The following is a 13,480-nucleotide window of genomic DNA, read 5'->3' on the forward strand; positions in this document are numbered from 1 at the left end:
ATCATCATTTTTCATTTCATATTCCAATTCCATCATCAAACGTTGTTCTGCAAGTGATTCGTAAACATTGATTTCATATTTTTTGTCAATTAAATTTAAATTCTTTTAAACATAATTTCCTTCAAATTAAATCTGAATATAAAGTGAATTTTAATCATGGATTGTGATGATATGATTATGTCCGAAGAACCCAATTTGTCTGTGAGTATTTTTACTGTAAATTTTCACGTGTGATGGAATTTTTAGACTAAAAAGTCTAATTTGCAATAAAAAATTTAAAATATTTATATCAGAAGTTAAATTTCTTCAAGATAACATCAAAATCATACGATAATTTGTTGTTTTACAATGATTTTGCTGAATTTTCTTTGTTTTCGACCAAAAAAAAGCTAACTGCGTAGTAAGAATTTGATTGTAAATAAACAGGGGGTGTTTCAGTCTCATGCTCTTCATGTCTCATTCATACGCTGCAGTTGTGTCTGTGTGGTTGTTGTTGTTGTTTATGGGGTTTGTTTTTCTTATGAAGAGAATGAAAGAAAATATCAGCGATGTTATATGATTTACTATGCAAAAGTATACAAAAAGTTACCGAAAACAAGAACTGTGTTCATTTTCTTTTATTCGGCTCTGAAATCAATCAATGTTGCCATATTGTTAAAAGTATAACAGAAGTGTTACACTTTTCAAATATTGAATAATTTTGTTACTTACTATGTTACTTTTTATTACACTTTGTTACACTTTTTTCCAATAAAATTTGGTTTGTTTTTCGTTGAAATATAGATAAAATTTCAACTGGAAGCACTTTTTTCTTCGACCGAAATATAAGTCGATAAATTTGTTTGCTTATACAATACACAATTTATGCAAAAACTGTCCATTTTGCAGGCAACAATGATCTGCATATGATAAAAAAGTTTCAAATACATATATTTTTTTATACCTATTTGTATTTGCCTAGGACAAAATACACTTAGGAGCAAAAAAATGGAATCAAAATTTTCGTTCTGTAAAAACAATAATTGGTCAGGATGTAATTGACATACATGAATGTCAATTGCACCATTAAAAAGCTTGAAACAACAGCTTTAAATTAATGCTAGGAACTTAAAAACCCGTTCACTTTTTAAAGATCCAATCAACATAAATGAAGTATGTAAGGAAAAAAGACCTGAATTTGAAACAGAGAGTATCTGTAAAATTCAACATTAAAAAACAATTAAGTGGAATTTATTGACAGACAAAGTCAATAGTAACGTTAGGAAAAAAAAAAGACTGAAATTGAAGCAGCGAGTATCAAGAAAATTTAACATTTACAAAAAAAAGAAGTGCAGTTTATTGACAGATAGCGATGATACTATCGTATGCACTTTGATGTTTTTACCAACAATTCAAAGTAAAAAATGCAAGCTTTTAAATGAGACCATGAGACTTGAAGAAACATTATTTTATCCATTGCAATTTTTGTTTTTAATATAAATAATTTATTTGATTCCGTTTTTTTGCTCCTAAGTGTAGATGTGAGTTGATGAAGGGAAAATTTGATGTAATACTCTTTATAACAGGAAAAATTTCCAGGATAATAGAACGTACCTCATGAGTTAAAACTCTTCACATAATCTGGAATTCTTTTCTACAGCTGTGTACTGAAAAACGGAAAACATTTTGAAATTTTTCGTTCAAGATTTCATTGAAAAAAATGTTTTTCAGCTGAGTATAAAGCCTAGTACGCAGCTGAAGCGAAACGAAAAATTTAGAAGTCGCCAAAGTCAACAGCGAACATGTTAACGAAAAAAAAAAAAAAAATACCATCGGGTATTATAGCAAAGTAAAAATAATAAAAGTACAAATCTAAAATTCAAGAAAAAACGTCTGAAAATAAGTTTCAAAGCAAAAACAAAACAAATTTAATTTCCTTCAAGATTTCGTTAACGAAATTTTGTATGGCAAATTTCGTTTCCCTTCAGCTGCGTACTAGGCTTAAGGCGTAAACAAAGAATTTCGTTCTGCATTTTGAAAAGTGAAAACTATAATAGTTTATTTGGAGAAATCTTCACCTCTTTTTTTCTCTGCAGCATCCTCCTAGACTTCGTAATAATAAGCTTTCAAATAAGATACGATTCGATTTATGATGTTTTTTGGTTTGTTACACTTTTTTCCCAGTTGTTCCGCTTTTTGAAAAATGTTTTAATAAGCCTGCGACAACATGACATGACCTGGATGTGGAGGCGATCATTTCTCTCTGACCCCCACCTATCTGCTTCACTAATGTTATGTAAAGCTAATTAAAGTTCGACATCTACTTTGTGCAATAGAGTGCCACATTTCTTTGATTCCGGCCTAAAGCCCATACCCCAAAGGCAAAAAAAAAAAAGTTCAATATAATTCGGAAGAAAAAAAAAATGCAAATTGGTAGCTTGACAATGGAATCAATATGCCCTTTTGATTTTCTTTCCTTCAGGTAGGAATTCACCCTGAACGATGGTTTTGTTTTGCTTTTTTATTTAGGTAATTTGGGAAACTTTTGAAATGTCAATCAATTTCTCCAAATTCAAAATTTTGCGTGGAATTAAAAATTGTTTTGTAGAGATTAAAATTGTAGAGATAAAATTTGTTTTTTTTCCCGATCTGCTTACTATGCTTAAAGATCGTTAGGATTATTAAATTTTATTTGCCCAACCTTAACCAAGACATCATTGCAAAAATGTCTTACATAAAGGACAAGATCAATTTCCTTTTCCAAAAACTAATCTTTTACTATTTTTGATGCATGTCATGCATGAATATCCAATTTATTGGCATGAACTCAAAAGAGTATGTTTAAATGGTATTCATCAGTAAATACATTTTGCCATCAATCCCCCCTAATGAGACCGCGCCATGCCAAGAAAATGCACTGGAGTACGTTGTACTCCTTCACGTGTCACCATTTTCAAAATATATTGCAGGTTGTATGGGGATTCGGGATCATTTTTTTTTTACAAATGTTAGGCGAACTTTGATGGTTTTTTTCAAAGCATCGGTTTTTTCCTACTTACACCTCATAGAGATTGTCATCATTGGGTCGTATGCAATTAAAATGAGCTTAAGCTCTTATCTCACTTTTCAGTACATTTTCTGCAAGAAATTTCAGTTAAAAAAAAAAAAAAAAAAACAAACAAAAATAAACACATTTATTAAAAACAATTTGTCGCATTGATGAATGAGATAAAATATTTGGTCTTTGACTATGAAAACTTATGATTACTGAAAAATGCACTCCCCAAAGAAAGTGCTTTATTCCTAGCCAGGGCAGGACATTAACATAGAAAGTGAAAAACTGTTTCTTTTTCTTGCTGGTAACATGTACTAGCTCTTATGAGACTCATTCAGAAAGTGTTAAAAAAAATGAATATCGTAATCACAAAATTCATGAACCTATTATAATCATTTCATTCATTATAAAAAAATGTGCTTTACGAAAAAAGAATGCGTTTTACACTGTCAAAAACTAATTGATTAAAAATTTTCCGTTTGAAAAGCGCAAGGAGGGTGGCAAACGTGGACGTAAGCCAGGTCGTAAAGCTTCCACTGAGAAAATTGACATCCGAGCTAAACTTGGTAAGAAATCCGAAATCGTTTAAATCTTTTTTTTTTCATATTTAAATTTATCGACTTGCGACTTCTATTTCAGAACGAAGCAGACAAAGTGCAAGAGAATGCCGGGCCCGGAAGAAGTTACGATACCAGTATCTAGAAGAACTTGTCGCTGATCGTGAGAAAGCTGTGCTGGCACTTCGCGCCGAATTGGATAGAGTAAGTTATTATTTTTGTAGATTTCCAATTTTATTTAGTTAGCTCTTAAATGTTTCAGTACAAGTTGTGGAGCGCTGAATTAAATGAAGGACGATTACCTGACGGTTTTCAAGGACTTCTCGAAGAGATGGGTGTGCTTAAACAAGAATGAATTTAAGCATTGCATCTGGATTTATTTTTATTTAATCTTTTTCATAAATAGTTTTTCTTATTTGATTTTTTTTAAAACTTGTTTTGTTTTATGTTTAAGTTTTTTTTTTTAACTAATTTATTTCAATTTTATTATATAATTAAGTTTTTTATAAAATTCCTTTAAAGTTTTTAATATGCATGCATAACAAATGCCAAATACGAATACGGGTAAAATCAAATGATTAATATTCATTTAGTTTCAAAAAAAAAAAAAAATGTTTGGTTATAATGTTAAGTGAGTACCTACATACATAAATGTTATACAAGTACAAAGAAACTATTGTAAAGGAAACATTTATGCAAAAATTAAACAAAAAAATAATTAATGTATGTATATAACATAAAATATAAATATGTATATTTTGTTGTAAAAGGAAAATAAATAGTTTTTAACACAATAATTATTGTTTTTAAGGAACTTCGCATATAAATTAAGGAAAATCAAGTTTTTTTCAGTAGAAAAAAACTAAGTTTGAAACAGACTGAAAGCTTTTAAATTGGGTCCTTGATAGATAACGCCAGCGTTATGGAATGAATCGAAAGCGATACCTACTTTTTAGGTTTCTGTTTTACTTCCATTATTTCAATGAAAATCAATTGCCTTTGGATTGTGTCTTGGAAATGAAGACACAATATCGCAACCATGTAATTCCACACTTTAAAAAAAACATCCTTTTCACTTTTCTATAAAATATGATCAAAGCAAAGTTTGATGAATGTATAGGCTACACACTCAAAAAATCATACCACCTTCTTTGTGGCAACTATTGAGGTTGGAGAATAAAATGATTATATAATAAAAATACGATCCCTGTCACAATTTTTCACGTTTTTCTATTCGCATCAGAACTTTTTCATGTTAACTTCTTTTGTTTATTTATTACTATAGGCGTAGAAGTATTTACCTATGTACGTTAAAAATCTATAACGGCCAATTTCTTCACAGAGTCCTAACGCTAATACCGGTCCTAGTCCTAAAGTTAGTACTCAAATCGGTATCAACTCATTTCTTCACCCAAGTACTAAGTCCTAAAACTGTCAGTTTAGGACCGAGTACAAGTTAGGACCTGGTCCTAGCTAGATCCTCAAAATCGACTAGTACCTGGTTATTATACCAATTGTTAGTACTCAAATCGGTACCAAGTTATTTCTTCACAAAAGTACTAAGCCCTAGTACTGTCAAATTGGTACCGAGTATTAGTTAGGATTCGTAATTTGTTAGGACCTCAAAATCGGTAGTCTAGCGGTTAGTTCTTGAAAAAAAAGCAATGAATTTTATTCTTTTTAAGAGAAATCGGCCAGATTTATTAATTTCTTGGGTATTGTTTCGTTTGAAAAGTGTTTCTTGTTAATTAATGATTGGAACGATTTCTTAAAATTTACCCAAAACACTTGAAATGACGAATGCAATGCCGGAACGGGAAGAATGGACAAGAGAACACTTCTTGATGAAGAAGTACCAAAAAATGTTCGATCTTCCTAAAAGTGACAGCCAAGTCAGGAAAATGATCTTTAAATTTCTCGACCTGGAAATCATTTACACTCTTGCTAATACCTCGAACTTGCCTATAAGTCATGATAAAATATTGCGAGTTGCATTTTAGTAAAAAAAAGACAATATAAGGACTGCGTTCTTTTAAATTATTCTTTTTATTGAAATAAATTTTTTATGTAGGTTGGTACATTATAATCATTATGTAGGTACAAATGTGTATTCGAAAGTGTCGTTAACTTAATATGGGTCTGCGTTCCGTTTAAATCTCGAGTACTTGTAACCTTCCTCGTTTTTGATGACCTGTATTTCAGAATTGTTTACATTACCCAGATCACACAATTCAGCACTCAGGAATTAATTCTTGACTGTGAAATTTCTTGATAAATGAATCGAATTTGTTTTGCTTGTTGGCCCTTGTTACATTTGACCACATTTGTTTTTAGATTTTTTTGATAGTCCTTTTATTATTTTCTACATTTTGTCTTTCTTTATTTTGTTAAATTCCCTCAAATGTGAAAATAAATTATTTCAAATACCAAAATTAATTATTTTAAACATCAAAATATTGTCAGAATGACAGTTAGACCAGTTTTATACGTATTAAATCTTAGGACTGCGTTGTAAATTTAGATCAGGTCCTATATACAGGGTGTCCCACAGTCACCGCCCCAAATGAAAACCATGGATTCCTGAGGTCATTTGAAGTCGAAAAACTTAAGAGGTAATTTTCTCGTTTTCGTCCCGTTTTCGAGTTACCACGGTTTTTATGATTTTTGCTCTCTTGTCCTTTAACTGGCCTTATATTTGCCAAACTAAGTTTGATTTGAAAGATTTTTTTTACAACCAATCAAGAATTTATTACAGTTTAAGTTTGTCTCAAATTTTTTTTTCTGCGGACAACCGTTTTTCCACAATTTTGCATCAAACACAATTTTCTTCGTTTTTTAAGTTGTTTTTTACACTTTCATATCATTTAAGTCAAAAAAACACGTTAATGAGTATTAATTTTTTGTCCTTTTTCTTAAAGCCCAGTTTGTTTTCATAAAAAAAATAAGTTTTATTTCATAAAAAAGGCTACTGAAAGTAATTAAAAAAAAAATAAACGAACTGAGTGAATTAAAAAAAAAATAATTTTTAAATAAAAAATTGATTTAAATGAATTAAAAACTTTTTTTGAGCTATTGTGATTAAGAAAAGACTAAATAGATAAAGCTCAGAAAAAAATTTAATTTATTTAAATCAATTTTTTATTTAAAAATTATTTTTTTTAATTCACTCAGTTTGTTTATTTTTTTTTTAATTACTTTCAGTAGCCTTTTTTATTAAATAAAATTTATTTTTTTTATGAAAATAAACTGGACTTTAAGAAAAATGACAAAAAATTAATACTCATTAACGTGTTTTTTTGACTTAAATGATATGAAAGTGTAAAAAACAACTTAAAAAACGAAGAAAATTGTGTTTGATGCAAAATTGTGGAAAAACGGTTGTCCGCAGAAAAAAAAGTTTTGAGACAAACTTAAACTGTAATAAATTCTTGATTGGTTGTAAAAAAAATCATAAAAACCGTGGTAACTCGAAAACGGGACGAAAACGAGAAAATTACCTCTTAAGTTTTTCGACTTCAAATGACCTCAGGAATCCATGGTTTTCATTGGGGGCGGTGACTGTGGGACACCCTGTATGTGAAGAAATGCTCGGGTCCTAACTTTTCCTTAGGACCGAGTACTAGTGCTAGGACCTGGTCTAGCTAGACCGGGTACTAAGCTGGCTTAGGACTTTTGTGAAGAAATTGGCCGTAAGTAATGAGCAATCAAATCTAAAAGTAATCTACTTATGTTCAAATTAATTTTTTTTAGTTTTGAGAGATCAAAAGTATTTGATCTTTCAGTTTTTTGACATTTTTCTCGACTGTAAGTTCGTTTATCCTCAATAATGTAAAGATTACTGGGGCATTCCATGAAAAATGGCAAGTAAATTTTTTGCTTAGAGAAAAAAGAGATTAGATGTGATCTATAGGAATGTAAAACATTTTTTTAGGAAGTTTAAAACTAAAATAATAATAACAACTTGGTTGTTTGAATGTCGTGTCGTTTACATTACGCAACATTTATGTATCTAATTCTATATTTGTTAAACTGAGACTTCTTGACAATTCATCACATAGTAGGGACGATTTAGAATTATGTCTAAATCGATATAAAAACTGTTACGGCTCTTAAAATCTTTTGCAAACACTAAAAACAATGCAAAAATTTCATCTACGTTACGATGGAAAGCCCCTACTGAAAGTAACTATAAAGAAAGTAATTATAAGATAGTTCGTTTCGTAACGGAAATAAAATTAAATTTTTTAGTTTAGAAAATTATTTTTCAAAAATCTTTTAAACAAAATAATTTTGTTCGGTTAAAAATTTAAAGAATTGTTTTTTTTTTTTTTTATTTTTTAATTTTTTTAATTTTTGTTTTTATTTTTTGAAGATTGCCACTCCAGCCTATACGGAGGGAAATAGGACCCCTTCCTTCCATAAATGTTTTTTTCTTGTCTTCACCCAACCTTGTTCTCGCTCTAGATTTTTGTAATTCATACATAGATATTTTTTTCGAAAACTGTAGATTCAATGATAATTTTTATATAAAAACCTTCAAATTGTGATGAAAAACTTTATAAACAAAATTTAAAGTAAAAGTTTTGACTTTTATTTACTGTAGTTTTACTACATAAAAATGAGATCTATATCACTTGAAAGGGCATCAATCGCAGATAACTAATATGATAATTTTTTTTTCAAATAACCCACCCGGAACATTCTATAACGATTCTTTCAAACTACATATAAAGTGTTTTTCCAGCCTTGAGATGCAGCTTCGAAAAATACCCTAAGACCATGTGCCATAAGCATGATAGACAAATTATGGAATTATGTGGATGTGGGTGATAAATAATCCAGAACATAAAATGATTGGTGCCTTGGATAGGTCTTTGATTTGGATTTATGAGGTATGAAATTCTCGGTGTACTTCCAAAATAAAGTGCATTTACTAGCAGATAGATCTTCCTTGGCTTAAACCTAATTGTTTAGTTTTTGAAGGTTTTTAGGGGTCCATAACCCCAGTATGCGTTTTCAGTGCTTTTTTTAGTCAGCAGGCAACGCTTAAACCTACTCTGTATCGTAGAAGCAAAGTCAATGGTGTGGTAACGTTTTTTTTTTTTTAGCTATCATCCCTATTTAAGAAACTGCATTGTTGATGCTTTTCATATTGGAGTTATGAGATGAATGTCAAATTTCGTTGCCTGATCCGTAACCCGGAAAAAAAGCTAATTCTCATTCCGAAAATTCTCCTTTTTGTACAATTTTTTTTGATGAAATGCGAGTAATTCAAAGTTTTCCACTTAAATTTTGAATGCAAACAGGAAACAAATTTCAGTCATATACAAATTTGAACAACTTTCAAAGGCGAGGATAAATATTTCGTGAAAATTATAATATCTATGTCTGCAAAATGATATTTTCAATGCTAACGAATAAGCTATATTTTCATACATTAAGTATTGAAAAACTTCAGTTACATTCAGCAAGCAAGGGATTTTCTTAACTCAGTAATAACTGCTACCCCAGTTGCATCATTGAATGAAACGATTAGTGAGGCGTCAAGAACCTGGACTGGACTGCCGTAACAGTTAAAACAAATTTTACTTTTGAACAACCTAAAGATGCATATCTAAAACCTAAAACAAGCCAAATATACATCCCTCTTTTTTATTATATTTATATATTATATCATAGACTTAGCTTATTTTTTTGTTTCTATTTATATGAAGCATAGTTCCGTAAATGTTCCGCTTCACTCATTTATCTACATTAATTTGTTAAATTAATTATAATAATAATACCAACTTCAACACTCCCCAAGAACACAAATTGATTTATTGCAAACTTATAAGTTCAAACATTTAATAGGTTTGACTAAACACTCTTCATCCAGGGTAAAAAGAGGTCTTCTTGTTTTTTTTTTTATTACATATTATTATTTTATACCAGGAAGAAACATGTGCAACCATATGGTATCTAGGCACCGAAACACCATCACCCCTTCACTGTCGGATGGGCCTCTATATATAATCGACTAAACGTTCCTGTTCGACATGATCTTCAGGTATTTTTTGCTTTTAATAAATTTCATGATAGAATATCAAGCACGCAATCGTCATTATTATGCCTGTGCACCATAATAATAATTGCAGATGGTAAATCTAAGTAGTTAGTAGTTTAACACTTGGGCCTTCATTTTCAATACTCCTCAACCGAACCAGAGAAAGCTAATAATAAAAACAAAATGCAAGAAAAAGACCCATTATATGCCCACCACCTCCATCCATAGTCGACTCGGGCCAGAAAAAATAATGTTTTCATGGTTATAAATATTATCGCACAAGTTTTGATTAAACTAAATTGACTTTAAACATCAACTTGAAAGGAACACCCAGAGGAGTACACTCTCTTTGTCAGCTTATTGTAAAAAGGATACTATCCTGAAATGAAATTGGTGGTAAGTGTGTTATGGGGACATTTGGAAGGTGTATTTTTTTAATTCAGCTTAGTCTATTTTTTTCTTTGCAAAATTAGCCAATTGCACTGCTCTTGATCTTGGCTATAGTTGATCGAACACAATGCAGAGGTTCAAAGAAGGCAAGGGAATCCCTAAATCTCGATGACAAAGGACACCCTAATGACATAGAGCATCACAAATCAGATATTGACTCTGAGAACCCGAATCGCGATAAAAGAGGCACAAAACACTTCATACATATCGTCAAGCCCGTGAAGCATTTGAAAAAGATCAAGTATGTCCCCGCAAAAGTTCACTACAATCATGAGCCTGAAGTGAAGCACGAAGAAATTGAAGAGGAAAAGGTCCATCATACCTTTGAGGAACACCATGAGCACATCGAGCATAAGGAAGAACATAAAGAGGAGTCCGATGAAATCCACCATCACGAGGAACCACCTCAAGAAGAAATCCAATACAATGAAGGCCATGAGGAGCATATCAAAGTAAAACACCATCACCACCACCATCATCATAACCATGTCAAGACCATTGTCAAAAAGGAACCCTATCCAGTGGAAAAGATAGTTCATGTTCCTGTTGAAAAAGTTATTCATGTCCCAAAACCCTATCCAGTGGAGAAGATCGTTGAAAAGATCGTTAATGTTCCAGTGGAGAAGATTGTACACGTGCCAAAGCCGTATCCAGTGGAAAAAATAGTTGAGAAGATCGTAAACGTTCCAGTGGAGAAGATTGTACATGTACCAAAACCATATCCTGTGGAGAAAATTGTCGAGAAACCAATTCACATTGAGAAAAAAGTAGAAGTTAAAGTTCCATATCCTGTGGAGAAGATCGTTCATGTGAGAGTTCCGGTGGAGAAAATTATCGAAAAGATCATTCATGTGCCAAAACCGTATGCAGTTGAAAAGATTGTTAATAAAATTGTCCACGTTCCGAAGCCATATCCGGTGTTTAAGGCTGTCCCGTATCCCGTTGAGGTGAAGGTACCAGTTCACATAGAAAAGCCAGTTCCATATCCAGTTGAAAAGAAAGTACCTTACAAGGTTGAGGTTGAGAAACAGGTGACAGTTGAAAAGAAAGTTCCTGTTTACATTCATGCTCCATATAAATATGAAGAAGAACAACGGCATCGTGAAGAAGAGGAACATCATCAGTATGAACATCCTCCGCCTCCAGAACAACATCATGAACAACATGACTCATATAGTAATAGTGGCGGTGAACAACACCACGATCAATCGGGATATCCTTCTAGCAAGGAAGCAAAATACACCTCAGCCAAGCAATCCAATAATATAAGACAGCAACTTATTCAACAACAAATCGATAATTTTAATTACAATCGACACCAACACCAGCAACAAGAGCTTGAAGCAGCTCAGAGTAATCATAATTCAGTTGCAGTTGGGCATAATGGGAATCAACAAAAAGAGCCGTTTAGGATTTCTGTGGAGGATATGGAACCACAACCTCAAGAATCTCAGCAAGTGATGACTCAGTATCAACCTTTGACACTTCCATTTCAATTGATTCACATGCCACCAATGCCATTCCATTCGGGCATATCGGCACCAATGGGATTTGTTGGCCAGGATATTGCGCAACAAGGCTATTTTATTTAGATACCTTTAAAACCAGTGTATAGGTTTGGTTCCAAATTAAGACGATTGATCGTAATATCGTAGGGACAAGAAGAAAAAGAACATAAGACTTACTTATATTTATTTTTAATATTTAAGCAATAACCTTGCACAAGTATTGTTTACGATTAAAATAATCGTAAAATAAAAATAAACCTTAAAATATTGAAAAAATAAAAAAAGTTTTTTTTTTAATTTAGGGTGTATTTAAATATTTTTCTTCTAATTGAATTTGATTTGCCAGTCGTTTTTTTTTGTATAAATTTCCGAAAAATTATGAATTTCAATTCAGAGTTTTTGCATTGAATGCGGAAATTCAGAATTTTTTGAAGCTCCACAGAATTTTCCTTTTTTTTTTAAATATGTATACCTAACCAATAAGGTAGGCTTGACGCTGGAGGCTATCAACATTCAGCACATCCTGTTTATTTTCTTGACCCCCAAAAAGAAAAACTATAGAATATTGTTTGCCAGGCATAAAAGTATCTGCCTCATAACACTTATTTTAATTTTTGAAGCCTCCTTTTGGAAAAGCCCTCAAAAGACCGTCTGGGCAGTCTTGCACTGCTTTTGAAATTTAAATAAAGTTAAGTTGTTTTTGACATTTACTTAACACATTACGGGTCACAATATATTTAATTTTTCCAATACAGTACGCAAAAAGGTCGATTATTGCATCTCTTGTGTTCCTTGAGATGCATGTCCTTTAGAAAGAAATATGATTACGAATTTTTTTTTCAATTTCTTATGTTGATATAAACTTAGTGACAAAAACAGTCAACAAAACAATAATTTTATCACTCCTTTACTTGTTTACAGATCAAATTTGGTAATTTTACCTATTACAGTATGACTATGAGTTTAGAGAAATTTCTTAGAGTTGAAATACATATAACCAAAATAAAATAAAACATACTTTAACCAAAAAAAATAATTTTGATTAAATTTTTGTCCTGTTGCAAATATGGGCCTACATTCAAAACAAGTTATATTTTGCGAACCTTTATTAACGGTACCAGCCATTAAACCATTTTCTACACATTAAAAAAATTTTTTTTTAAGTTTGAAACGGGTCCATGAGATTTTCCGAAACTGTTTTTAAGTACCCATTCGTTTGAATGCATTTATCAAATAATTTTTTTAACTGTTTTTTTTTTATAGGTACACAAAAAATTGTTTTCTAAAAAAAAGGCTCTAAAGTTTTTTAATTTTTTTTTTTAAATTCTTGTTACACAAAAAATTAATTGGCATACATAACTTGTGTTGGGCTCAGAACCTTTTTAAACTATATTTGTTTAATATAAGGATTCTGTTTTTTCTTTTTTAAATTTATTTTTATAGATACAATTATAAATATTTAATTTTATTGATGCTCACATTCATAAAATTTCTAAAAATATTTTTGGTGAAAGGTTGTTTTTTTGATAGGTTAACTTGGTGAAAAAGTTTCGTTTCTTATAAGAGTTAAGAATTTAAAAAGTCTACAAAGTTATCTTGAGTGAAAGGATGTTTTTTTTAAGAAATGATGAAAGTCGGAACTAGTACCATAAAAACTGGGACAAAAATGTTACACAAACGAAAATGTTTCAGTTATAACAGAAACCAAGAATCTAAGCAGTCTATACAAATATTTTAGGTGAAAGGGTGTTTTTTTTTTTTTTGGGAAATAAGGAAAATCCGCGATAAGTCCGATAAAATAAATCTATGCATTTTTTTCATGTGAAAGGGTGTTTTTTTTAGGTGTAGAGAAAATATGGGTATATTTGAAAAAGTTTATAATACT

At 30.9% G+C, this 13,480-nt stretch overlaps 2 protein-coding genes across 4 annotated transcripts; both read left to right on the forward strand.

Moving 5' to 3' along the window:
• On the forward strand, window positions 1-4,014 carry LOC129915471 (REPTOR-binding partner). Of its 2 annotated transcripts, none has more exons than XM_055995023.1 (4): window positions 1-201; window positions 3,522-3,600; window positions 3,674-3,795; window positions 3,838-4,014. In XM_055995023.1, exons 1-4 carry the CDS (start codon window positions 157-159, stop codon window positions 3,871-3,873), a joined length of 282 nt encoding a protein of 93 aa, XP_055850998.1. In that variant the 5' UTR covers window positions 1-156; the 3' UTR covers window positions 3,874-4,014. The 2 variants fall into 2 exon arrangements, with proteins under 2 accessions (XP_055850998.1, XP_055850997.1); XM_055995022.1 differs by having other exon boundaries at window positions 7-201; window positions 3,854-4,014.
• A 4,090-nt stretch (window positions 4,015-8,104) lies between these two features.
• LOC129916357 (uncharacterized) lies at window positions 8,105-12,474 on the forward strand. 2 transcript variants are annotated; one of them, XM_055996233.1, is made up of 3 exons: window positions 8,105-9,640; window positions 9,729-10,033; window positions 10,111-12,474. In XM_055996233.1, the coding sequence occupies exons 2-3, from the start codon at window positions 10,022-10,024 to the stop codon at window positions 11,677-11,679; spliced, it is 1,581 nt and encodes a 526-aa protein (XP_055852208.1). In that variant the 5' UTR covers window positions 8,105-9,640; window positions 9,729-10,021; the 3' UTR covers window positions 11,680-12,474. The 2 variants fall into 2 exon arrangements, with proteins under 2 accessions (XP_055852208.1, XP_055852207.1); XM_055996232.1 differs by having other exon boundaries at window positions 8,105-10,033.
• Window positions 12,475-13,480: the final 1,006 nt, after the last annotated feature.

The sequence above is a fragment of the Episyrphus balteatus genome, chromosome 3 (genome assembly GCF_945859705.1).
Source record: "Episyrphus balteatus chromosome 3, idEpiBalt1.1, whole genome shotgun sequence".
Taxonomy (NCBI): domain Eukaryota; kingdom Metazoa; phylum Arthropoda; class Insecta; order Diptera; family Syrphidae; genus Episyrphus; species Episyrphus balteatus.